The sequence below is a fragment of the Dunckerocampus dactyliophorus genome, chromosome 2, assembly GCF_027744805.1.
Source record: "Dunckerocampus dactyliophorus isolate RoL2022-P2 chromosome 2, RoL_Ddac_1.1, whole genome shotgun sequence".
Lineage (NCBI taxonomy): Eukaryota > Metazoa > Chordata > Actinopteri > Syngnathiformes > Syngnathidae > Dunckerocampus > Dunckerocampus dactyliophorus.
Genome location: NC_072820.1, coordinates 45,286,402 through 45,313,230, shown reverse-complemented (window position 1 = coordinate 45,313,230; position 26,829 = coordinate 45,286,402). Strand labels below are relative to the sequence as shown.

Sequence of the window (26,829 nt, the reverse complement as noted above, 5' to 3'; positions counted from 1 at the left end):
CGGAGGAACGTTCCTGGGTCTCCCGCTCCTGTATCCTCGACCCCTCACTCATTAGCGACTTCCACCGTCTTCACCCTCGCAAACCAGGTAGGCCGTCAGGAGACGCCTTATAAGAGGGGGGAATACTGTTACGATGGTGTTTGTCGCTCTGTTGCCGCCTGCTGGGTATTTTCTCTCTGTGCAGCTTCAGCCGGTGTGGGTGGAGTCCCCAGCACACACCTGCAGGCAATCTCATCAGGCACCCTTCATATACCCAGTGGCAACTAGGAGCCAGTGCCAGATTGTACTCCTTGCTACCTGTACCGTTTCGTCCGGCTCCTTACCTGTTCCCCGCTTTCTGGCTCACCCTTGTACCCTCTGCTCTGAACTATTTCCTACTACACTAGTTGTTGTTCCAGCTCAGGTTTGCCTGTAGCGTTTCTCAGTTGTATTCTAGTTATTTCCTGTCAGCCTTCTGCTGGCAGCGTTTTGTGTTTCTACTTTTGGTTTGTGACTTTTGCTTGTGTTGTACTTTACCCCGCTTGGGACACTTTGTGTTATTAAATAGCTTTTGTATCTATTTTTGGTCTGTTTCCCTGCGTTGGGATCCACCCCTTTTACAAGTGGCTACTCCCACTTGTGACAGTCGCTACATTATTATTTTTTTTAATAATCGCTAGGAGGTATTGTTGACCAGTCAGACAAGAACTACTACAGTAATTGTAATGTTATTATCCTGCAATGATTTGTGTGCAGGGATTGCATAAAGGTCCTGCATGCCATAAACAAATGTTTATTGTTGTCTGTTTGTACAGTGTAATATTAGCTTTTTCAGGTCTGGTTGTCTTGCTATTTCAGTTCTGGGACATGCTAAATTATTAATCCCGAATACAATACAGTAGTCTTAAGGAAATTATAACAAGCTGATACAGTATATCCTCAACCAATGGTCTCGACTCTTGTAGTTTCCACCAAGTGGAACAGTTTGGTCCTGTTCATGGAAGCACAATTCGGTACACTAAGTACTCATTTCACTTCGGGCGATATGATTGTGGTTCCATGTAATGGACTCACTTGTGAGTCAAGAGAATGGTGACGTTAGCAAGTCATGGGCAGAGAAAGTCGGTATGAACGCTGTGACCTGACCAGTCCACCCAGATTCTTTTGTTCTACCAGCTGTGAAATAACATTAAGAGTTTCAAGTAAAGTTTAGAGTTTAATATTAAATGGATAAATACGAGCAGTTGTAATGCCAGCGCTGGAGAGAACAGTCAGCCCCCGCAACCAAGCTTTAGAAAGATCCAAGCGGTAGTCATGACAAATTCCTTTTACGGAGTCAAGGTTTTATGAATCACTTACTAACTAGTGAGTGTGCATGCTCAAAAAGAAAAAAAAAACTCACACTGAGACTCCCATGGATATACTGTATATACGCACTAAGCAAACACCTCATTGAGATGGTTGGCCCGTTGCCTTAAACAATGCATCGGACCAAACGTAATAAAGCACCTTTCTACGAGGTTTTTGGAGGCTGGTTTTGCTGCAGAAATCCACAGTATATGCCACAGCATTATACCACAAAGTCAACAAATTCTGTTCTTAAAATGATGTTATAATGGCCAAATACAATCGAAAGTATTTTTTCAGCCTTACCTGTTAAATGTAATCCCATGAGATCTTGTTCGGACTGTAAACAATTCAGTGGTACAATTCCATTCAGAACATGAATTTAGCATCTTCACCGTTCTCTCTTGCTACTGTACATCCAATATGGCGGTGAGGTGTGACTCAGTACTCAATGCAACATCTACGTCACCCAAGAAAGTCCACCTACCCAACTCACTAAAGTTGTGAGCCCACGTCAGGTTCACGATTCACTTGGCAGCACTCTCATTCCAGCGTTGGCGGGTGAGTCTAGTGAGTCTAGCTTCACGATTGTTTGGCTTGGCGTTAGCAAGAAAGCAGCTCAGACGGGAACAGGAAGTGGAGAGGAGAGGAGAGTTGATTGGAGGCATGGAGCAGATCTGTTGCTTTTTCCACAGGGCTAATACATTTGAACAAATGTAGTTAGAGCAACAGTTGCACAATTAATGTCATGTTACCTGGTTTCCTTTTTAATTTAACTAGTGACAGCAGGGTAAGTGAACAAGTTATCAGAGAAGAATAACCGCGACTCCCAGTTCGGTAAAAAACCCTTTAGTCATTTTGAACGACTCGGTCAATACCCGGTCAATACTCAACCATCTCTGCTAAGCGGTCTCTGAAGTAAAACACACTTCTTTCTCATCTGCCTGCTGTGGTGGCGGTCCCAATGGTCAGAAAACCTACTGTTAACTGTTTGTTGGGGTATTGTTATGATTTGGTTTCAATCCATCCTTGGCCAGCAGGCTTAGCGCCTCAGACAGGAGACAGAAAGGATAACTCATAATAAAACTATGTGTGTGTGTGAGATTAATTAAAAAGAACAGGGTGCCTTCTGTTCCAAGTGACAGGTCTTGTAATTGTATGTTGTAGATGTAGAATATCCAGAACAGAGTAGGAAAATATTCTCTTCCTAACAGCTGTGTTAGGTAAATTAGCAGTTTACGGTTATGTCACAGTCCGGTCACAACCTGAACGGCTTGCTTCTGTGAAATAGGCTACTAATGTATGACTTGGTTGTGCAACCTCAACGTTGACGGATGACGGGTAATCAGTAGGGGTGGAATGGCACATGTACCATAATCAGATGTAACAACTGATCAATCAACACGCAGCGGTTTAGCACTCAACCTTTATACAATCATTATCTCAGGCATGGCACAAATGGAATCGGCCAAGTCATATATTGACAGTAATTTGATCATTCCTCGCAAATTCTTAATGATAACCATCATATTTTCAATCAAAGCAAGAAAAAAAAAAAACAACCAATGGCACGCTTGCTTACCCATGACGACATTCATGTCGGTAATAAAGATGTGTCATTTAACTAACGCAATACTCTTCACACAAGATATTAATGCACTGTGGAAATAGTCCGAACGATTGAAAACAAGACTGGAAATAATCAACAAAGTCAGGCAAATTGCATTAATACAGCAGAACAGAAGTGATGGGACAAGCAAACAGGTTGTAGCACGAATGCACAGTACAGTACAGCCGAGTGTTAGTACGCCCTCAACGACGGAAAAGTAAGGCGATGTCAACATGTACTTATCGATGTATTTAGTTGTAATTAATCAGCATCTACTTGAAAACATTACAATTCCGGGTAATTAATCAGGCATAAACAAGTAATTTGTGTGTGTATGTACTGCATACACATGCAAATTCACACAGCTGATACATCACTATTCCATTTACTCTTGTTGTGTCTTTTTCTATTCATTTTTAATTCACTCACTTAACTGATTGCTCATGCCGCCCTACTAAAGGCTAGTCAGTTGCCTGAATGAACAGAAAAAAGTCAGCATCAGCATCGGCCAACCATACAATGATCCAAAAGCTGATGTGGTGCGGCCCTGATGTGCTGCGGCAAGCGTATTGAGTCATTTCCGTTTGCTCGGTTGGACTCTTCTGCACACTTGGGTAATGCAAACTGGACTCCTCATCTTCATTTTGCCATTTTGCAAATTACTACTAGGTTAGTCTCCACTCTTGACCCGCTCCTGTGATTGCTAGTGATTTCTTGTTCGGGACTCTGGCAGCCATAAACAAATGTATTCCCTGCACTCGAGCCGGCCAAGTTGAATCCTCTTTGAAAACTTGGCATGCATGTTTTAGTAAATAACTGAGTCAGACAATATGTTAGCTTAATTAACATAGATAGCTGTACGGATTCATGCCCGCTCAACTTGCCAAATCCCAGACCTTTAGTGATTGCTTCTTAACCTTTTTAGGGAAAGGAATGATATTTAGTGCGGGTGTAAAGGTACATGTATTCGTCTCCTGTTTGCAATGTTCCTTAAAAGTAACATAAACCAGGGATGTCCAAAGTGTGGCCTGGGGGCCATTTTAAGTGTGTTTTTTTTATTGGCCCTTGGCATATTGTAACAATAAAATGCATTCATTTTGAATGACATACAGTCATGGGTAAAAATGATTAGACCACCCCTGTTTCTTCAGTTTCCTGTTCATTTTAATGCCTGATACGACTAAAGGTACCTTTGTTTGGACAAATATAACAATGACAACAAAAATAGCTCATAAAAGACACATTTTTTGGCAGTACAATGCTATAGCTATTCATCTAAGAACTTGCGTGCTTTTGGTTATTATCAAGAAAACCATGGAAGTTGCTAGATATCAGCTCTTAAATTCAACTTAAGTTTTCTTAAGTTATATTTGTTATCATCATCATATTTGTCCAAACAAATGTACCTTTAGTTGTACCAGGCATTAAAATGAATCAATAAACTGAACGAAACAAGGGTGGTCTCATCATTTTTTCCATGCCTGTATATTATTATTATTAATATTAGACTAAAACACGTTACTACACTAATTGTCAACTATTGCAATTGTAATTGCAATTGGTTGTAATTGGTTGCAGACCCGACTGCCATAAATCAATCTCCTCGATACATAAGATTCAATGTTAATAAATTCAATATTTTTGCATAGAAAACCTGTTTATGACTTTCTAAATATGATTTTAACACTATTAGAGCCATGAAATAACACCCATACACTCACCTTTACACTCCTATTGTGCGTTTTTATTCTTGTTCGCAACACACTGCTCAACTCTTATGCTGCAGGGATTCGAGATGGCCGCTAACTGGCAAGTTAGCGAGCTAACCAGTTAGCCTTAAACTAATTTCCTCTAAACTTAAGAAACCAAAAACGACCACTTCCACACAGAATGGGAGGAGAACCTTTTTTCACTCCATCCTATCGGACATGCCATTGCTGACTTCATGATTAGATTTTCCATCCATCTTCATATGTATGTTTTATTTATTTATTTTCTTAGTTTGTTGTTTCCACCAGGATTTTCTGTGTTTGTCAGCAATAAAGGTACAAAATGGATAGATGACACTCTTATGCATGCACGCCCACCCTTCCACCACACCACACCCAGTAGGCCTGCTTTTTTCGGTAGCTGTTTTGAAGCTTACAGACTCTTGTCACATATAACCCTTCTACCTCCCTGAACTGAGCATTCCGATGCCCTTTTAGGTCAAGCACTTAACACATGTCATGTCTGTGAACCGCTCATCCGGCGGTAATGGCTGGGTTTACAAAACAAATGGGTAACTGTAGGCCATTGAGTTGCTAATTTGAAACCACACAGCCTTTCGGCTGTCCTCTGGGCATGGCAGCAGGAGTAAGAAAACCCTGGGACTTCTAGTGTTAAGGTAATGTAATGTAAGGTAATGTCTCAATGTTTTGTGTCATTCCCACCGCCTAGTGACCAGAATACTACATATCACTTGTATTTCAATTTGTTTTGACTAACAGTAGACCATAGTCTAGCACGAAACAGTGATCTGAAAACCGCGATATGGTGAGGCAGCGATAATCAAACTGCGATATTCAGAGGGTCGATTGTACCACGTAGCTAAGATGTGGATGTTTTGTCCAGCGGAAACTTGGTGAGCATCATTAATTCGTTCGAGAAGGTCCGACTCTAACCAAAATTGACGTTAACCAAATACATTTTACACATATCGTGTAAGTCCACTTCATCTGTTCCAGGAAGCCAAAAATGTTAACACAAAACAATTGCAGTTTTACATGCAGAAACAATTCAAACATATATAAATACAAATAAATGATGAATGAAAGGGAAACATTAACATTTATTAAGGTTACTTTTACCGTCACGAAATTCACGTGATTCACGTGATTCTTGATGTAATTGAAAACTAGGAAGGTGGTGGTGGTTGATCTCGCTGCCACATCGAGTCTTTGGGAACAGCACGTTTTCACTGAAGGTAAAAGTAACCTTAAATGTTCATTTATCCTGTTCATTCATCGTTTATATGCATTAAGAATTGTTTTATGCATGCAAAACTATAAAAATGTGTTTTGAGTTAACATTTTTGAGATTGAACCGCTGATAACGTCATAGACGGGCGACCTAACGTCCGGTTCCAGTTGCCATTTCATAAGCTAGCTAATAGGATGCTCACAAGGAAGGACTTTTTGTGATGAAAAATTAATCAAGAACTCAGTTGGACTCAGGAAACCAACAACATGACAAAATATTGTACGCTAACCGGACAATGCACACAAACCGGGGCAAAATTGTGCCGTAAATCTTCGACGTTAACTGAAAAATACGCTAACCAGGGCGGACGCTAACTGAAGTTCCACCGTACACCACATTGGATTGGTTTTAAAGTACAAAATCTATCAAAGTGGCCGCCGCACAGTTACATTTTCTGTATGCAATATTTATATTTTTGTTTGCAAATTTTATATATTGTAATATTACAGGGGCAGTGCGATTGGCCGAGTGTTAGGGCGTACCCACATGAAGTCACGGCTGCTGTAATAAATATCTCTAATACTTGACTTAAAAGAATAATCTTTGCCCTTTATCGGTTGATTACATAATACAGTCATTATTCTACACGATGCACCCCCTGTGTTGTTCATGGCGTAAACAGCCAAGCAGCAAATAGCCAACAGCTCTTAATGGTGATGATGATGATGATCATCAAAAATAACAGCAGTCTTGAAGAGAAATTAACATAAAAGAGCTGATGCGAGCAGATTATGGACCTTGCACTTTGATTTACTGTAAAACGCACGGGATCTCTGCAAAAATAAACGTGCAAATGAAATAACTTGCTCAGCTTGCCGTTGACTGTCAAGATCCAGCTCCGTGTCAACAACACTGCTGACAAGACTACATCAGGAATGTTTTTCGAGATGGGGAAATAGCAGTGTAAATAAAATATGACCAATGGACACATGCATCATTTTTGATGATTTCAGACGGTTAATTTTAGATTCGTACTGTGCTGAAATATCATCTTTTCTCAGGGCAACATTTCAAAGTCCTTGTTTGACTTTGCAAACGATTTCCAAACAACAACTTTTAAAAACATGTCTGCCCTAAACCTCAGTCAGATGTCTATCAGAGACAACAAGACATACCTTAAAGCGTGTACAGCGTTGCCTCGCTATATCACGGTTCACCTTTTGTGGATTTGCTGTTTATGAATTAGAGCAATCTATGGATACTTTGTTGTCTGTTATTGTATTTACTACTCCTACCACTAGAGGGTGTTGTATACTCATGTGAGAGTTGAAGACAATGCATCTCCACAAGTGCTGTACTAGCATATTAGGAACTCACAGTAGACAATAGCCGGCTAAATATAGAGCCATGACAGTCCTTATTGGCTCAGGGAGAACCCGCCCATTGTGTTGTGCGTCCTGACTGGCTGGTGACCATTTTCAATCAACCTCCTTTGTGCCGTTTCCTGTTGTAGTCAATAGCCGCTAGCAAATTAGCTAACTGTGTGAGCTGCTTGCTAACCGCCAATAAACAGAAGAAGAAGAAGAAACTAACCGGCTAAAAGAATCTTCGGTTCAAGGAGTAGGACGAGGGGGAGACCACGGAAGGAGCAATATGTTTTAACAAGGATACAAACGCTACAGCCGAAAGAGGCACTGTCAGAGGAGTGAATACTTAATAATTTCTTGTGTCCAACCTTGTACACTGATCATTAGAACTAAATTTGAACTTTGAGAGTGTTTAAAAAGAGAGAAATGTGAGAAAATGTTAATGCCTGTCTGAGAAAAGTGTATTGTGAGGGGTTTTACAACAATTAAAGTTGGCTACTTCACAGATTTCACTTATTGCAGGCTATTTTGGGAATCTATCCCCCGCGATAGACGAGGGAACACTGTATATCACACAATGCCAGCAAATATCCGCTTTTGTCCCTATATAGGGACATCAATTTCAGTCATTTATCAACTGTTCACTGAAACAGAGCCTTGCATTAATCATGTGACATGTACGAGATCACAGCCTAATTCAAAGTCAATCAAAATACCACTAATGTGTTAGTACATTATTGATTTGGTAATCTGGAAATCGATGCAGCTCTTCAGACATTTAAAGAAAAGACAGCATACAGTAAATATTAGACTACGGGTGTAACGGTACATCACAATCATAGGCCGACGGTTTTAAGATCACTGTTTGGTTCATTTCAGGTACAGTAATTGTATAGACAACGACGGCTTTCCACTTGTCTTTGTCCATTTACGTATTTTACCGGGAAGGTTAAGCGTTCCCAAACAGGACACGTTAACAATAGAAGAGCTTCTCCTTGGCACTATCGCTAGCGGCGACTCCAGCTAGCCATAGTCTAGGCCACACTGTTTACCGAGTAGACACGTGACGTGAAACACGCTTCCTGCCGTGTGGGAAATTGTTACATCGCTGTACCAAACCGCAGGTTCTGCACCAAAAAATCGGACTATGAATGTACCGTTACAACAAAGACGAATTACAACGAATACACAAAGTAAATAAAATTGGGAACTAACCAGTCTGGTAATGAGGGGAACCCCAAAATGCCAGAAGTGTTCGTTGAGAAGCCCACTGTATACCACGTTCCCAAACAGAGTGATGGTTCCTGGTTTGCACAGACCACTTCCTGGTTTAGTTTCTGCAAAATAACATAACAAGATATAAAAATTAAGAACAGAACAGTATATATAGCAAAATAGGGTGCAACAATACATGTATCTGTATCAAACCGTTCAAAACAGTGGTCTCAGTATGATAGCACTTCACTAGCGATACTGTAACCCAAATGACAAATGACATCAGTCAGCTGACATCAAAATCCTCCCTGGCGGGAGCATTCGGCGGCTTCTGTGGCAGGCGGCAGACTGCGTCTCAAGCAGCATGCAAAACTGCATTTTTCATCTTTATTATCCAAATTCCTTAGAAAAGTTTGAACATCACATCCTGACTCTGTTGGGTTTTTTTCACAAAACAACCAATAAATGATCGCTGTTTCGCGGTTGACTACGACCTACTATTAGTAAAAAAAATATTTGCACATTTAAGCAAATTTCACTTATTCTTGGCCTAAATCAGGGGCGGATCTAGCATTTTTGAAAAGGGGGGGTGTGGCCGAGGCCATAGGCCGAGGAGCTGGAAATAGAGCTTGGGGTCTGGGGGCCCTCCCCCCGAAATTTTTTAAAAATTAGACCTCATTTCCTGCAATCTGGTGATATTTGAGGCCAATTTTATGTTCTTAATTTCAAAGGTTTGCTGTTATTTTTATCCTTGGAATATATCGTTTAAGCCAAAACATTTTATTTATAAAATTACCGGTACTAGGAGAAAGCCATTTTAGCGTTTTATTGTGGCAAAAAACGTGGGATGCCATTGCGTACGTACATTTGGACAGCAGGTGAAGCACAAATTGCGTGAATGTGTGCGTACGGCACTGATTTTAGGTCTGAATATTTTGGGTTTCTGGCGTAGGCAGACTTTTAGTCAGATTTCATAAGTGAGGCCCCAGATGTGATCACAATGCATTTATTGCAGGTTTGAATTATTTCACAACAGGCACAATAATAATAACATAATAACCATTCTAATAACACCGGCTGCTGTTGGGGCCATAACCCACTAGATAAAACTATGGACCCCCAACATCACTTCCTGTCCGACCGCAACTAACACATTTACTGTGACAGGTACACAGAAGCAATTTTATTTACATCTCAAATGGCCTATCGACTCTTATTATGTCTACTATATTATGTAATATGATTGTCAAGCCTTTTAAGGCCGCCATTACATTACGCTGATGACACTATAGCCAATGTAGAAAATACGCTGTCCTGAAAAAAGCAACATGGAGCTGCTAACGTGTGAGTCCGTTATCTCATTTATTTCTAATATGTCTTATTGATATTCCTTCCTTATATTCTGTGATTATATCAACTATGCCGGGTAATGCAAATGTAAAGGTGGGGTGTTATTTCACGTCTAGAGGGCTCTAATAATGTTAAAAACCACCATTTAACCATCCTGTAAATGGTTAAATGGTGTGAGGCCTCTTTTCACCTGCTAAATGTAAGCAGAAGCAAAGACATGGTGATTTTAGAAAAGGAAGCCACAGCGTTGACCCGGTTTCTATCAACGAGGAGACTGTGGAGCAGGTGACCCAGTACAAATACCTGGGCACAATCATTGACTATGGGCTGAACTTTGAGGCCAACTGTGAGGCGGTCTGTAAAAAGGGACACCAGCGCCTGCACTGTCTCAGGAAACTGGCTGTTAATAACACTGACAGGAGTCTAATGACTATGTTTTCTCACACTTTTATATAATCACTTTTATCTTTCTGTTTACTGTCTTGGTTTGGAAATATGTCTGCAAAAAATAACACCGCTCTCAATCAGGTCGTCAAAAGGTCTGGCAAGCAGATTGGACAGTCACGGGTGAGCTTGGAGTCACTCACGGGTGAGCTTGGAGTCACTTGACACCAAGCAGCTGCAGAGACTGAGCTCTAGCATTATGCAGGACCCGCTGCACCCCTTGAACGACCTGTTCCAGTATCTGCCATCGGGATAGAGGCTGGTGGTCCCAAATGCAGAACTAAGAGATGCAGGGACAGTTTTTTACCCCAGCAGCAATTGTCTTTCTTAACAGCATGTCCCCTTGTCAAAAAGGGCAATGAACTCACACCTTTTAATCTTTTATATTGATTTATGTCTTTTTACTGTAAGTGTTGTATGTGTGCCGCGGATATGATGCCTCTCTTGCACTGCACACTAATTTACCTGCGGGTATTAATAAAGAAACCTGACCCTACCTGTGACCTGACAAGTGGTCCCACATTCCAAAACCATGCATGTTAGGTTAATTGGCGACTCTAAATTGTCCATAGGTATGAATGTGAGTGTGAATGGCTGTTTGTCTATATGTGCCCTGCCAATGGCTGGCGACCAGCCCAGAGTGTACCCCGCCTGTTGCCCGAAGTCAGCTGGGATAGGCCCCAGCATACCCCCGCAACACTAATTAGGATAAGCGGCATAGAAAAAGGATGGATGGATGAATCTGCCAAAACTGAGAAAATATTTCATTTATTAACATTGAATCCTACTGCACGAAAATTCACTAATCACGGTCGAGTCTGGGACCAAATCACCGGGATAAACGAGGGACTGACATACAATAAAAGTCGTCATTGCATTTGTCGCGGCTAGTTCCATGGAAAATCTATTTTGCCGTGCGCGCCTTGAACTCCATTACGGAAATGTGTTTTTCTACACTTACTAACTTATTGTTGCAATTATTTTATGATAAATTTTTAAAATAAATATCTTATTCTTAAGTTGTTTGTGTTGCTTGACTTTGGCAGTATTGTCATTTGGATAATTTTGTTTATTTTTGTAATTGTACTGTTTAATAGCAAACTGGACATGTACATGAACAGTGGAAATCATGAACACAGTGTAGTGTGATTGTAATGGTCTATTGCCATGTTGAATTGAATTATGAATATTTTTGTTATTTATTTTATTATTATTTTACAAGGTGCTGTTTTTGTTTTATATGGTTCTAAGGGTTCTATGAAGGCAGGTATTACTGCACCAGATACATTTCATTTCAAAACTGTACTTCCAAGTTGAAACATCTAACCAAAATATCAGCTCCAAAGTATCATATTGAACCGAGCCGTGCATTTTCTGTATCTTTGCATCCCTACGAACTATGATTATGAATAACTTTAGTTGACTGGCAGCAAGTCGTTGAAAATGTATTTTATTCTATACAAAAAAATGCGCTTAACTGAAGTTGAAGTGGACAGACATGATCCGGAGAGCATATCAGCAAACTTCTGGGGGGTATTTAAACCAAACAAAAGGCAAAGATCAAATCCTTGTTCATATCTACCCAAACAAAACAACCATAAGTGCTCGAGGAAAGCAGACAACTACGTAGTTTGTTTTCTCTGTGCTGGATAAATTCTTTACATTCTGTCCAAACTGTTTACTTACCCAGTCAGACCATCTGAAACATAGATCTGTATTGACATATAAGTTAAGGTCATGTCTTTTGTCTTTTAAATAAATCCAACTACACATTAGCGGCATATAGCACACTTTCAGAATGCATTAGTATCTGCTATGATTTCTTTGGCTGTCTCCAGACTCCCATAGATTGGGCCTATCCTACATTCCATTGTTCACAATTGTACAAGGTAAAGACACAGGCGTGCACACACTATCAAGGGATGTGCGAGAGACAGTAAGATTGCAAAAAAACATCTGCGTCTGGCATATTGATTCTTTTTGATACTTGGGGTTTGAGTCTCAAGCAATCGCTACCTCTCACACACACTCTTGCACTGTACACACATTTACAACCTCTGTCACGTTTGGAGGGTTTGCCCAGTACACTCCCAGTCCAGACAAATTTATTGCCTCCCCTCCTCCTATATTCAGAATCACTCTCTCTCTCAAAGCAGTAGCTCACTTCCCAGCATTTATCACTCTCCAAGCCCGCAGGACCATAATCAAAATGCAATCCACTGGGAGTGTGTGTATATGTGTGTGTGTGTGTGTGTGTGTGTATGCATGAGTCAGAAAGAGGGATGTTTGAATAAAAAAAAGGGGGGATTAGACACCCCCTTTGCCACGCCAATGTTGTATTATGTTAAACATCATGACAACAAGTCACAGAAGCGGTACAATAGATCGTGATAGGGCGCATGCACACTATCAAGATGTGTCTAAAGCATTCAATTCGCACATCAGTCATTTATCTCACTGACAGCTATACTTTACGCTGATGACAAGATTATTTTCTTGATTTGGCACATCCATCTGTAACGTGAGGGGTGAGCTAAAAATAAAAATGAAGCGTTTCCTCTCCCTCATAAATCTCATTGGTAGTCACCTTTATTGACATCCATCACAAATCACATTCACCTGGAATCACTTTTAATACGGGTCTCCTTCAACATCAAATAAGTGCATTGTTTGCATAACAGCGGTATAGTAAATCAATTTTATTAGGCATATTTAACTTCAGATTTGTGCGCGGGTTAAATGCGCAGCGATCCAATACAGTGGAACGTTAGTTAGCGTCAATTCATTCCAGAAGGTCCCACTCTAACCTAAATGGACATAAAAAATCATGTAAATCCAAGTAATCTGTTCCAGAAAGCCAAAAAATTTTAACACAAAACACGTTTTTATAGTTTTACAATTATAGTTTTAAATGCAGAACACAATTTGAAATGCGCATAAATACATATAGGTGATGAATGAAAGGGATAAATTAATTGAAGACGTAATTCTTGACGTGACTGAAAACAGGAAGGTTGTGGTGGTTGATCTCGCTGCCACCTCGTGTCTTTGGGAACAGTCACAGTCACGTCTTCAGTGAAGGTAAAAGTAACCTTAAATGTTCGTTATCCCTTTCATGCGTTTAGAATTGTTTAATGCATGTAAACTTATAATTGTAAAACTATAATAATGTGTTTTGTGTTAACATTTTTGAGAGTGAACCGCTGATTACATCATAAACAGATGATGTCATCATAAACGACAAGATGCGTGCCATATTCCACGGTAATCAGAAAATGCACGCAAACCGAGGCAAAATACTGGTGTAAATTAGCGATGCTAACTGAAAAACAGGCTTACCGGGGCAGACGCTAACCGAGGTTCATCTGTACAGTAGAAGCCGTTTGTGTCGATGTTGACCAGCTCACCAAGTCCTGGATCCACCGTGTTCATCTTATTATTAAAAAGTGGCTGCTTAATTTATGTCGAGATACATGATGGACCGCTTGTCTGGCATAAAATCTGAGTTTCAAAGGTGTCATTTCTATAGAAAATAGGTGTGTTGCAGCATTGTCAACTTCCTCAATGCAGTCGTCCCTCGTTTATAGCGGTTAATTGGTTCCAGACGAATCGTGAATTTCCGCACTTTAGGATTCAAACTTAATAAATGGAATATTTACCACAGAAAACCTGTTTATGAATTTCTAAATATGATTTTCTTGCCCAGACAAAGGGTAGCGTGTCATCTCCAGGGAGGAGTTTAAGTACATCGAGGTCTTGTTCACGAGTGAGGGAAGGATGGAAGGGAGATCGACAGGTGGATTGGTCCTGCATCGGTCCGTTGTGGTGAAGAGGGCGCTGAGCCAAAAGGCAAAGCTCTCAATTTACCGGTCAATCTACGTTCCTACCCTCACCTATGGTCATGAGCTTTGGGTACTGACCGAATGGACAAGGTCGCAGGTACAAATGGCCCAAATTAGTTTTCTCCTTAGGGTGGCTATGCTCTCCCTTAAAGATAGGGTGAGAAGCACTGTCATCCGGAAGAAACTCAAGAGTTGAACCGTTGCTCCTCTGCATTGAGAGGAGCCAGATGAGGTGGTTCGGCATCTGGTCAGAATGCCTCCCGGAAGCCTCCCTAGGGAGGTGTTCAGGGCACGTTCGACCGGTAGGAGGTTTGGGGAAGACCCAGGACACGTTGGTGAGACTATGTACCTCAACTGGCCTGGGAACATTTCGGGATCCGCCGGGAGGATTGAACATACAAAGTATGACTGAAGTAGCTGGGGGCGTAGGGCTGCTGTCCCCACGACCCAACGTCGGCTAATGGAAAGTAGATGGATGGATGGAATCTTGTCTTATTTTTACTGTTTTCCTCGTGATAGCAGATCATAACAAATTGGAATAATAATTGTAACAAAAGCTTATTATTAAAAAAAAAAAAAAAAAGGATCAGTACCACATCAGATCGCCAAGACAATTTTAAAAAATCGGACGGGGTCAGAAGCCAAAAAATGTGGATCGGCACATCCCTAATTTTCACCCTTGAAATAACTAATAATAAACAGCTTCAGCAGTTCAGAGAAGGCAAGGCTTTGATACAAAGAAAAGTGGGGGTTGATTTACAAAGGAGCGTGAGACTGTGTGACGAAGAGGGATGGACAAGCCCACTTTATACGACAAAGAAAAAAATGATCTTTATCAGACATTTGGATGTTTCTTATCGTTTGTTTTTGTGTTTCGCCGTGTTGTTTGTTTGCAAACAGGCTGAAACATCAAATGATTCCCAGTAACTAATAAAGACTCCTCCTTTCTTTCTTGGCTAAAAACACACACACCACCTTTGTACTGTATATCAGCTGCTCAGCTCTTTGTAGACACATTGAGTGGAAAAAGAAACTTCTTGCGCTCCTCATCAAAAATCCAAAATCCCAATTTAGACTTCACAGTCCATCAAGCCAAGCAGTGGATTTGTCAGCACTGTTACTAATAGCTGCTGATGAAAACCATAAAGGTCAATAAAAGCCTATGGATGAACTGCTGCCGTTTCCTATTACCAGCCAGTCATCTAGAGACAAATATGTCGAGGACAGCATCTTCTCAGCATCATCTCAGTGCATCAGAGATTTAAAAGCCATGTCCACAACCAAACCTGACCTTGCAAAGACGCTCCATTGCTGATTAACTTTTGATTAACTTTATGTTAATTATTTGGATTCTGTGTAATAAACTGAGCCTTAAAGGAAAACTGCACTTTTTGGAGAATTTTGCCCATCATTCACTATCCTTATGTGAGACATAAACACACGTCTTTCTCCTTTCTGTGCGTTCTAAAGCTATACAAACAGCTCAAAAGAAACAGGTAATCAATGCACGTAATGGGACACACCTATTCCACCTCCAAAGCCCGCTATTAAAACACATCCAAAAGCCTCCAAGGTTGTATGGTTTTATATCCATGCTGTGACCATGTAGTAACAGGCACATTCATTAAAAACATGTAATACTTACAGTAATTTGTACTGTAAAATTTCCCTACAATACGTAACCTTCTGCACTCCCCCACGCTCTCTCACTTCCTCTTTCCTGTTATGTGTGAGTCTTCCGTTCACATGATACCTGCTGAGCTCTTATCAAATGCGCTTCTGCCAACTTGTGGCCATTTTTTTATGGCTAAAAATTGCTCTGTAGTGAAATGGAAAAAAACGTGAAAGATGTATAAATATGTTGCTGGGATCGGGCGTTGGGGATTATAACATTTTATGAATATGTCTTTGGTATTGAATGATGTCATGTTTCGCAGGACAGGAGCGAGTGCTTCCCGTCCTGCGGCCTTATTTTGGCAATGTGTACTTCCTGCCGGGTGGAAGAGGCAGCCGCTTCACACCTGGTGGTCGTTGCCAACGATCATTAGTGGCGGTTAAAAGACCAGCGTCGTCAGACGTACGCTGGTTCGTTGTCGTTATTGCCTCTGTTACCCTTGTTCCTCGTCTCCGTATCAGTGCTGTCACCTAGAGAACTCACCTGGACTACCTGTACCCTGTTTCACAGAGCTCTTTTTCCTCTCTCGCTTTTTGTTATTTCCCATTGTGCAATATTAAAGTTTTTTGTTTGCAAGCCGCCGCCTCATCTCTGCATATTGGGGGTCATGCACTCGACAGCCTCAACTCGTGCCTGACAGTACGTGACAGAATGAGTTAATATGCAGGTCACATTATATAAATGGAGCGTTGTTGGTGGTTTTTGGAGGTTTTTTCAGAAGGCTTTGTAGGCGGGATAGGTGTGTCCCATTACTTGCATTCTTAGTTGCCTCTTTATATCTGTTTTTATATCTTCAGAACGCCCAGAAAAGACAACTAAAGCAAGTTTGATCTGTGTGAGCACACTCAGTCGCGCCCAGGGGCCTGTACAGTTCAGATTTTTTGTTTCTTTTATGTGGTCGTTCACATTAAACTTCATATTATGCGACTTGTCAATGTGAACGCAAAGCGTCCGGGAAGTGATGAGGCACATGCACAAAAGCACGACGGCACACGCTTTGACATGCGTTTACGGATGTAAATATTGCCTCAATTTGTGATCTCCTTGGCGCGTTTGTGGCAATTTCGAGGGTTTTGTGCAATGGGAGTCGACATTTTCTTCCAAATGAGTAAGATCAACAAGAGGGCAAGACTTTTGGCTTTTGGCTTGGCATAGGTGAGGGTGGGAACATAGATCGAACGGTAAATTGAGAGATTTGCCTTCCGGCTCAGCTCTCTCTTCACCACGACGGTTTGGTACAGCGACCGCATTACTGCAGACGCTGCGCCGATCCGCCTATCGACCTCACGCTCCAACCTTCCCTCACTCGTGAACAAGACCCCGAGATACTTGAACTCCTCCACCTGGGGCAGGACCTCATTCCCAACCCGGAGGGAGCAATCCACCCTTTTCCGACTGAGAACCATGGCCTCGGATTTGGAGGTGCTGAGTCTCATCCCAGAAGCTTCACACTCAGATGCAAACCGTCCCAGTAAACGCTGCAGGTCACAGCCCGATGAGGCCATCAGGACCACATCGTCTGCAAATAGCAGAGATGAGATCCTATTGCCCTCGAACTGGACTCCCTCGACACCTTGGCTGCGCCTAGAAATTCTGTCCATGAAAATTATGAACAGAATCGGTGACAAAGGGCAGCCTTGGCGGAGGCCAACGTTCACCGGAAACAGGCTTGACTTACTACTGGCAATGCGAACCAGGCTCCTGCTCCGGTTGTACAAGGACTGAATGGCACGTAGTAGCGTGCCACCAATCCCATACTCCCGGAGCACCCCCCACAGGACACCGCGAGGGACACGGTTGAATGCCTTTTCCAGGTCCACAAAGCACATGTAGACCGGTTGGGCAAACTCCCAAGTACCCTCCAGGACCCTTGCAAGGGTGTAGAGCTGGTCCAGTGTTCCGCGACCAGGACGAAAACCACATTGCACCTCCTGTAGCCGAGGTTCGATTAACGGTCGTACCCTTCTCTCCAGCACCCTGAAATAGACTTTCCCAGGGAGGCTGAGGAGTGTGATCCCCCTATAGTTGGAACACACCCTCCGGTCACCCTTCTTGAAAAGGGGGACCACCACCCCAGTCTGCCAATCCAGAGGTACTGTTCCCGACTTCCACGCAATGTTGAAGAGACGTGTCAGCCAAGACAGTCCCCCAACATCCAGAGCCTTGAGGAATTCAGGGCGAAACTCGTCCACCCCCGGAGCTTTGCCACTGGGGAGCATTTTGACTACCCCAGATACCTCAGCCACGGTGATGGAACTGTCCGCGTTCGTATCCTCAGTCTCTGCTTCCTCTATGGAAGGTATGTCAGTGGGATTGAGAAGGGCCTCAAAGTATTCCTTCCACCGCCCAACTATATCCTCAGTCGAGGTCAGCAGGCTCCCGTCCCCACTGTAAACAGTGGGGACCGGGCACTGCTTCCCCTTTCTGAGGCGCCGGACGGTTTGCCAGAACCTCTTCGAGGCCGACCGAAAGTCATGTTCCATGGCCTCACCGAACTCCTCCCACACCCGAGTTTTTGCCTCGACCACCGCCGAAGCCGCGTGCCGCTTGGCCTGCCGGTACCCGTCAGCTGCTTCAGGAGTCCCACAAGCCATCCATGCTCGATAGGACTCCTTCTTCAGCTTGACGGCAGCCCTGACCTCTGGTGTCCACCATCGGGTTCGGGGCTTGCCGCCACGACTGGCACAGACCACCTTGCGGCCGCAGCTCCGATCGGCTGCCTCAGCAATGGAGGCACGGAATAGAGCCCATTCGGACTCGATATCCTTGTGCTCCCCCGGGATGCAGGAGAAGCTCTGCCGGAGGTGAGAGCTGAAGACTCGACGAACAGGAGACTCTGCCAAACGTTCCCAGCACACCCTCACTACACGTTTGGGTCTCCCGGGTCTGTCCGGCATCCTCCCCCGCCATCTAATCCAACTCATCACCAGGTGGTGATCAGTTGACAGCTCAGCCCCTCTTTTTACCCGTGTGTCCAAAACATGCGGACGCAGGTCTGATGATACGACTACAAAGTCGATCATAGACCTGCGGCCTAGGGTGTCCTGGTGCCATGTGCACTTATGGACATCCTTATGCTGGAACATGGTGTTTGTGATGGACAAACTGTGGTTCGCACAGAAGTCCAACAACATCACACCGCACGGGTTCAGATCGGGGAGGCCGTTCCTCCCAATCAAGCCCCTCCAGGTCACACTGTCATTGCCCACATGGGCGTTGAAGTCTCTCAGTAAAACGACAGAGTCACCAGTTGGGGTGCTCTCTAGCACCCCTCTAATGGACTCCAGGAAGGCTGGGTACTCTGAACTGCCGTTTGGCGCGTACGCACAAACGACAGTCAGGACCCTTTCCCCAACCCGAAGGCGTAGGGAAATGACTCTCTCGTTCACCGGGGATGACTCAAACACAGAGGCACCGAGCCGGGGGGCTATTAATAAGCCCACACCAGCTTGCCGCCTCTCCCCTGCAGCAACTCCAGAGTAGAACAAGGTCCAGGTCCAGGTCCAGGTCCAGGTCCAGCCCCTCTCGAGGAATTTGGATCCAGAACCCAAACTGTGGGTCGAGGTGAGTCCGACTATATCTAGTCGGAATGTCTCAACCTCTCTCACAAGTTCGGCCCCTCCGTGAATCACCACCTTACCTGGTGGAGGGGTTTGTGTGCCCGAGTGATCCTAGGAGCTATGTTGTCTGGGGCTATATGCCCCTGGTAGGGTCTCCCAAGGCAAACAGGTCCTGGGTGACGGGCCAGACCAAGAGTGATTCAGAAGACCCGTATGAATAAACACACAAGGAGAGACCGCACCTCGCCCGGAAGTGGGATACCGGGGCCTCACCCTGGAGCCAGGCCTGGGGGAGGGGCTCGCAGGCGAGCGTCTGGTGGTCGGGTTTTCACCCGTGGGACCCGGCCGGGCTCAGCCCGAAGAAGCCACACGAGATCTCCCCCCCGTAGACCCACCACCTGCGGGGGCAAGCATAAGGGTCCGGTGCATTGCGTTTTGGGTGGCGGTCGAGGGCGGGCGCCTAGGCGACCTGGTCTTCGGCGGCCAAATCTGGTTCTTGGGACATGGAACGTCACTTCTCTGGCGGGGAAGGAGCCCGAACTTGCTAAAAGTCCATGTATTTGAAATCCCCTCATCAAAGTGTTGTTTGATATCAATGTGACTTAACAATGACATGCATTATATGATGCTAGGTTGGTTGTACAAAGTAATTTGTAAATTTAGTAGACAACGAAAGGTACTGCTGGAATATCATTGTAAAAACTATTTAAATGTCATTGCCACGACTATTCAAATGATTGTAACAAGAGAAGACTGGCAAGACCACTGGTATGTAACATCTATAGCTGTAAGTTACAACTGTGTTTAGTCTTTGCTAGTAATTTGGATACTATTCCTCTTTCATTCAAAGGTTATCTCAGCCTTTTCAAGTGCAGGCTGGCTAATGTCCAAAAGAACTTTGACAGCAAGTACGTTCATCCAAGTCTTGGTAATCACCGCAAAACCATGCGTTAGGTTGTGTGTCAGTAGGTTTATTTTAATTTTTATGCCTTAGTTTCGGTTTCCTGCTCTTATTTTGTTATACTGGGTTGTTCTGTTCTGTTCTGGGTCTGCTTTATGTTTCTCATTACACACACCTGTGGCTAACTTGGTTTATTTAGTCCAGCCTTGTTTAGTTTGCGTTAGCGTTTAGTTCAGTTTGTTGGAGCATTGTATGTGTGAGGTTGGTCCCTGTTTTCTACTTATCTTTTGCTCTGGTAAAAATTAATAGTTTTTACCTGCACTGGGTCATCTGCATTTTTGTTTTGCTTGCAGTCGACTGGGACAGACGTACATGGCAGGAACTCTGTTGAAGATACTGGAAATTTGAACTATTTTGGTGCTTTCCTGACTACACTGCTCGCTGACTCCCCCAACCGTAACTTGAATAGGCGAGAGGTACAGGTTCCTTGAAATAAACTAGTTACAAGTGTTGATAGCTGCTAGCAAGTCAAGTTAACCGGCTAACTGCTGAAGTTGCCTAGCAACAATGTCAAACGCAAAGCAAAATGACACTGGCCCTGGAATTACGGACTCAAAATCAGAAATAGGGTCAATTAGGCTGTCGGATGAGAAGGACCACTTTGAAGGTATTTTCAAGACATATGATTTGATATCACAAGCGTTGGGGAAGGAGAAGAATGAGACACAAGAGCGTACTGTATCACCAATAGAGCAAGAAATTCTGTGTCTGCAATCCCAAACAATCAAAGAATCCACAAAAATCAGGATTCTGAAGGACGATGTTAAGGAATTATTGGAAGACAACTCTGCCTTGCGCGCTGCTCTTAAGGAAGCTAAAAACCTTTCGCGACTGCCTTCTGTGCTGCTCTTAAGGAGGTTAAAGAAGCTATTGAAGAAAATAGAGCATTATGCAATAATATCAACATTGTACAGGATGATATCAAGGCACTATTGGAGGATAATGCTGCCTTTCGCACCACTCTAGAGGAAGAGAAAGAAGCAAAGGAAAATATCACTTCAGCAAATGTAAAATATAATTGATGAGATGGATCAGAATGCACGAATGAATGATGTGATCCTCACAGGGCTCCGAATTAGACCCGGGTCAAAAGATAGGGCAGTCTAAAACAAGGGGGAGAACCATGGATGTTCCTGCAACAAAGCAACAGATTGCCAACTTCCTACAGTCAAAGGGGATGGCTGTAGATATCAACATCAACACCATACCTGTCATCGTTCAACAGGGAACTCAAAACTGCACTGCCAAAACAGGGAAAGAAGCTGAGAGGCACAAATATAATATATAAGGTTTGAAGATTATAAAGATATTAGACTTGCTAAAGGAAACGCAGATGCAGCTGTTAAATACAAGAGAGAAAGCTGGCAGAAAATCAAGGCGTGAATCCGAAGTTTGCCACCTCATTGACTAACAAACATATTAACTCTGCAATACATTAATACTTAATTTTAATGCTGTCATTTACCCTTTTTGTTTTATTCTTTCAGTATCGACAAGGTTAGTGTCAAGTGAATGTGGGAACAAATAAAAATGTAAAAGTCGTGCCTCGCTACATTGCGGTTCAAACATCGTCCCCTCAATCTATCACGTTTTTTGGAAAATTAATAATGATTGCTGTTTCGTGGTTGACTATGGCACATTATTAGTCAAAAAATAAGAGACAAGTCATATGAACTATTCTAGAGGCGTCAGTAATGACAAAAAACATTGATGAGACATTATATTACATTGACACTGCATGTAGTGTAGTAGAGTTCGCCTCCCATTCTGTGTGGAAGTGGTAAGCTTCTGGCATCTCTCTTGTGTCCCTGCAGTGATCCTTTGGCCTGCACAGAAGCAATTTGGTGTAAAGAAAGAATAATAGTGTATAGAGTATAAAGGTGACTGTAGCGGTGTTATGTCATGTCTACAAGGCTAAAGACATATGAGTGAGTGAGTACAACGCGCTAATTTATGGGGTATGCAGTATTGGTAGTACAGATTTTCTAAATGATCTGAAAAGGTTCATGTTAGAATGGTTGGGTATTTTTTGGTCACGTTACCGTGTTTTTGCTGTGTTTTGCTCGGGCTGCACGGTGGCCTAGTGGTTAGCATCCTAGTGAGGATAAACGTCGTAGAAGATGGATGCGTTGTTCCTCATGTGCTCAGTTGTGTTTGCACCTGCGTCTTGCCCTGACCCTTTCCTTCCTATGGTGTTGTCCAATGAGTCTGTGTATTTAGTTCCCACTTTCCTGTGAAGTCTGATTGTCATACGTCTTTTGTGGGCTAGTTGTTACTTTCCAGCGCAAACCATTTCTATATTTTGTATTTTTTTAGGGTTTTTTTTAGGAATTTGAAAGTATTTTGTTCTTTGGCATCCACACAATAAATGCCACACAATAAATAGAAATAACAATGAACCCAATTACTAGTAGACCTATACTCCAGTAAATTTCCTGTCTATTTTAGACTAAAAATATGCTATTTGTTTTTCTGCACCAGTGTAACTTATCAATACACAATTAAATCATTGTCTAACATCCTTGTGGATTAGCTCTGAATCACAAAAGGGTCGTGACAAGCCATGTGGATGATGTAATATGATTCTATTACGCTCACAAACCTTCCCTCTGGAAGAAGCACACACCCACACAGGACGCTGGGAACAGCAGCCTAATAAAACAGCTCTTAATTGGCATACACATCAGTGGTGCTCTCTATGCAGAATGTTTATTTAATATGAGCTGCGCTGGGGAAAAAAAAAAAAAAACAAGTAATTGGTTATTGAAGGACTTGGTTATTGAAAGATGGAAGCATACAGTTTATGAGCATTACTCGTATAATGCATTTACTCTGAAAATTGTTTTATATAAAAATAAATAACCGATTCAGTCAAATAACACCTGTCATACTACAAAACGCAAGTAACTCGAGAACAGCTCCTGCATGTGATTGTCAGAGAGAATGAACTAAATCTTCATTCAGTAAATTGAACACTAGTGGTGGTAGTGGTGGTAATACCACATACTATGAAAACATACCTCTTGTTGTTTTTGTGCATACACAAGGTTTACATGGATGATCTTGGTATCAAAGTGAATGGGGGACTTTGATGGTTACTGTAGACAGGAAAATGAGTCTATGCTACATTTTTAGCGATCGAGGAATGATACTTGTACCGTTGGACGGGCTAAGTTTTAAGCTTTAGTTTGTCGTACAGTATTAGGGATCTGTTTTCCGAAATTATTCACAACATAATCTGGTCTCGGACTAAAATGTCTTCTTCTCCACATTTGCCCATTTAAGTGCTTGTGGTTTGCATTGTCCGGTTTCATAAATCATTTATGTTTAGCTTAGCTGATATCATATGTCATGACATAGACAATCCAGCAGCCCCCCAGTACCGGGTTCCTGCAATTTTAAAAGGGTAAACTGCAAAGAGTATATTTTTAAGTAACAAGTAACAAACTAACAAACAAAAAAAAAGGAAAAGTCTTAGCTTAAATGATAGGCGTAAGAGTTGCCTAGCAGATGCACCCCATGTTTGCAACTGCAGGACCATTGTCTTTTTATTGCTTTAAATTATGAGAAATCAGTGAACTGTTCCGTGCAGGCATGTTTGTCTCGGTGTTTGTCAGCCCAATCCCTCCAACCCACACAAAACACACGGGTGCACTGCAGTCGTGGCCAAAAGTTTTCAGAATGACACAAGTATTGGTTTTCATAAAGTTTGCTGCTTCAGTGTTCTTTGATGTTTTTGTCAGATGTTACTGTGTTGTTCCCCACTTAGTTATCCCTTTTGCCTTTGGAAAAGGCATTGTTCGTCACTAAACTGTTCTTGGATGGTTGGGAGAAGTTGCTTTTGAAGGCTGTTTTGGTACCATTCTTTATTCACGGCTGTGTTCATAGGCAAAATTGTGAGTGAGCCCACTCCCTTGGTTGAGTAGCAACCCCACACATGAATGATTTCAGGATGCTTTACTGTTGGCATGACACAGGACTGATGGTAGCGCTCTGAGCAAGATTTTTTTTTTCTAGATGCCCCAAACAATCGGAAAGGGGATTCATAAGAGAAAATGCTTTCACCCCAGTCTTCAGGAGTCCAATACCTGTATCTTTTGCAAAAGTGGCTTCTATGTGCCCTTCTTGACACCGGGCCACCTTCCGAAAGACTTCACCTCACTGTGCGTGCAGATGCACTCACGCCCACCTGCCACCATTCCTGGGAAAGCGCTGCACTGGTGGTGCCCCGATCCCGCAACTAAATGAACTTGCGGAGACAGTCCAGATGCTTGCTGGACTTTCTTGCGTGTCCTGAAACCTTCTTCACAACAATTGAACCTCTCTCCTTGAAATTCTTACTGATCTGATGAATGTTTGGTTTAGGTGCCATCCTACTAGCAGCAATTCCTTGCCTGTGAAGCCCTTTTTGTGCTAAGCAATGACTGCACATGTTTCCTTGCTGGTTACCATAGTTAACAGAGGAAAAACAAAGATTTCAACCCCCACTCAATCAGAATGACAGTCATCTTTAGCCTTTGTCCTTGTCAAGACTCTCACCTATGTCAACCAAAGAATCACTAACATGTCAGCTGCTCCTTTTGTGGTATAAATGCAGTCGAAAATGCAGTAGTTCATTTTAATGACAAAGAGGGACTTGAATTGCCAGCATCTTATCACTCTTGATAGCATTCTGGAGTATATGCAAATAGCCATTATAAAAACTGACGCAGCAGACTTTGTGAAAATTAATATTTGTGTCATTCTCAAAACTTTTGGCCATGACTGATGTCCTGAGCATGTGCATGTGCGTGCGCGTGTTTATGTCTCAGTCAAACGAAAGTTGTAAACCTTGGAGAAACACTGCATGGGTCTACCAAACATTTGAAGTGAGCTGAGAAATAAGCTACACTATGTGCCAGTGATATGCACACTGCAGACCGAATTTTGAGGGTGCAGATCTAATGTTCTTCTGCTTGAGAAAGAATCCTCTTCAACTGGCCGGAGGCCATCAAGAGCCAATAACAGTTAAGTGGGATGCCGTTGCTTCCACCCAGCAGAAGACAAATTGTGAAGAATTTCCTCAAAAAAAGACTTAGCATCACTACAATCTCCTCCTGATCTTGACTCACTTTCCTTACTGTTTAGCTTCGGGCCTCCAGCTTACCTGGCTCTTTAGCTGTTAAATTTGTGCATCTTTCCTCCTTGCTATCTTGCTTTATTTTTTTTGTGGCTTTTCTTTCCTCTGCATTTCCTCTCTTACCAGTCTTAATATTTCAATTCTTCTGCCATCTCCTTAGCTTGTATTGTATTTTAAATGCATTGCCCCTCCCATGTGCTGTTTTCCAATTACTGAAGTTACTGCAGAAAAAACACTCATTGTGTAATGTGTGGGAAATCGGTAGGCCTTTGTACCAAATGTTGAGTCCTGAAAAATCCAATTCCAAATACTTGTACCATTAGATCCCGAACTATTTCCATTTTCATTACTTTCGTATGACAAGAAATATTTTGTAAATCTCAATGAACCAAAAGTCAATGTCCTTTGTCAGGCAGGCATTGCAAACTGCATCAATGTCCTGTTGTACCACACAGACGAGGGCCTTCAGTCATGAGGGAAGCCCCCTGCAACATCTCTGCATAGCTAGCTGCTGTTTGACGCCCCTGCACAACCTGATGTGCCATTGTTCCATTTAATGGAAAAAGCACCCCAGATCATGATGCCACACCGCCCTCTTTGCCGTGTGGAAAACATCTCAGGTGGGATCTTCTTGTCATGCCAGCAACGTTGGAAGCCATCAGGACCGTCAATGTCTTGCCACTGTTGAATGTCCCATGTTTGGTGCGCTCATGCAAATTCCAAACTGTCAATTTTGTGGTGGTGAAGAAGACAAAGCCTTTGAAGACATTTTTTCTTCAAAGCCTTCTCTCGCAGATGTCGTCTGATGGTTACTGGACTGGACTCGGCACCAGCAACAACCTTCATTTGAGCCGAGGATGGTCCCATGTCTTGACGGACAGCCAGTCGGATCTTCTGGCTCATGACCGATGACTTTTTTTTTGGCTTTACCGCTTGACTTTTTTGTTCCATAACCCTCAGGATCTTGTTAGAAGTTTACAATGACTTTCTTACTGCGTCCGAAGTCAGCAGCAATGGTGCTGGCCTTGCTTATGCCGCTGAACAATTTGACTGCGTTCAAAGCAAAAGCATTTTTGCTTGTGGTTTAACTTTTGATCAGATGATGAACATCCTGTTTCACTTTTAATGATTGTTTGCAATAAATTGCTTACTCCAAAATGGATGTGTCTCATTCGTTCATCTTTTCTTTTTGCATTTTGAAGCTCTACCTAAAACCTCCTTAAGATCCAACAGTGCAAAATGTCAATTCTTGCAGTTTTCCAGTCGGTTTTAACAGTTTGATCAGGAGTGTATGATCACCGAAAAACCTCTGGCAAGACTCCACACACCGTCTGGGTATTTTAATTAACTGTTTGCTGTTGAAGTGACAAGCTTTAGGACAAGCTCACTAGTGCCTCTGT

At 42.7% G+C, this 26,829-nt stretch overlaps 1 protein-coding gene across 3 annotated transcripts in view; it reads right to left on the bottom strand.

Annotated features, from left to right (window-relative positions):
- The window catches only part of rbfox3a (RNA binding fox-1 homolog 3a), a 592,196-nt gene that overhangs the window by 298,553 nt on the left and 266,814 nt on the right, over window positions 1-26,829 (bottom strand). For all 3 annotated transcript variants that reach the window (XM_054768103.1, XM_054768106.1, XM_054768108.1), the window contains exon 5: window positions 8,479-8,600. In XM_054768103.1, the coding sequence (XP_054624078.1) occupies window positions 8,479-8,600 (122 nt within the window). The remainder of the gene's footprint in view (window positions 1-8,478; window positions 8,601-26,829) is intronic.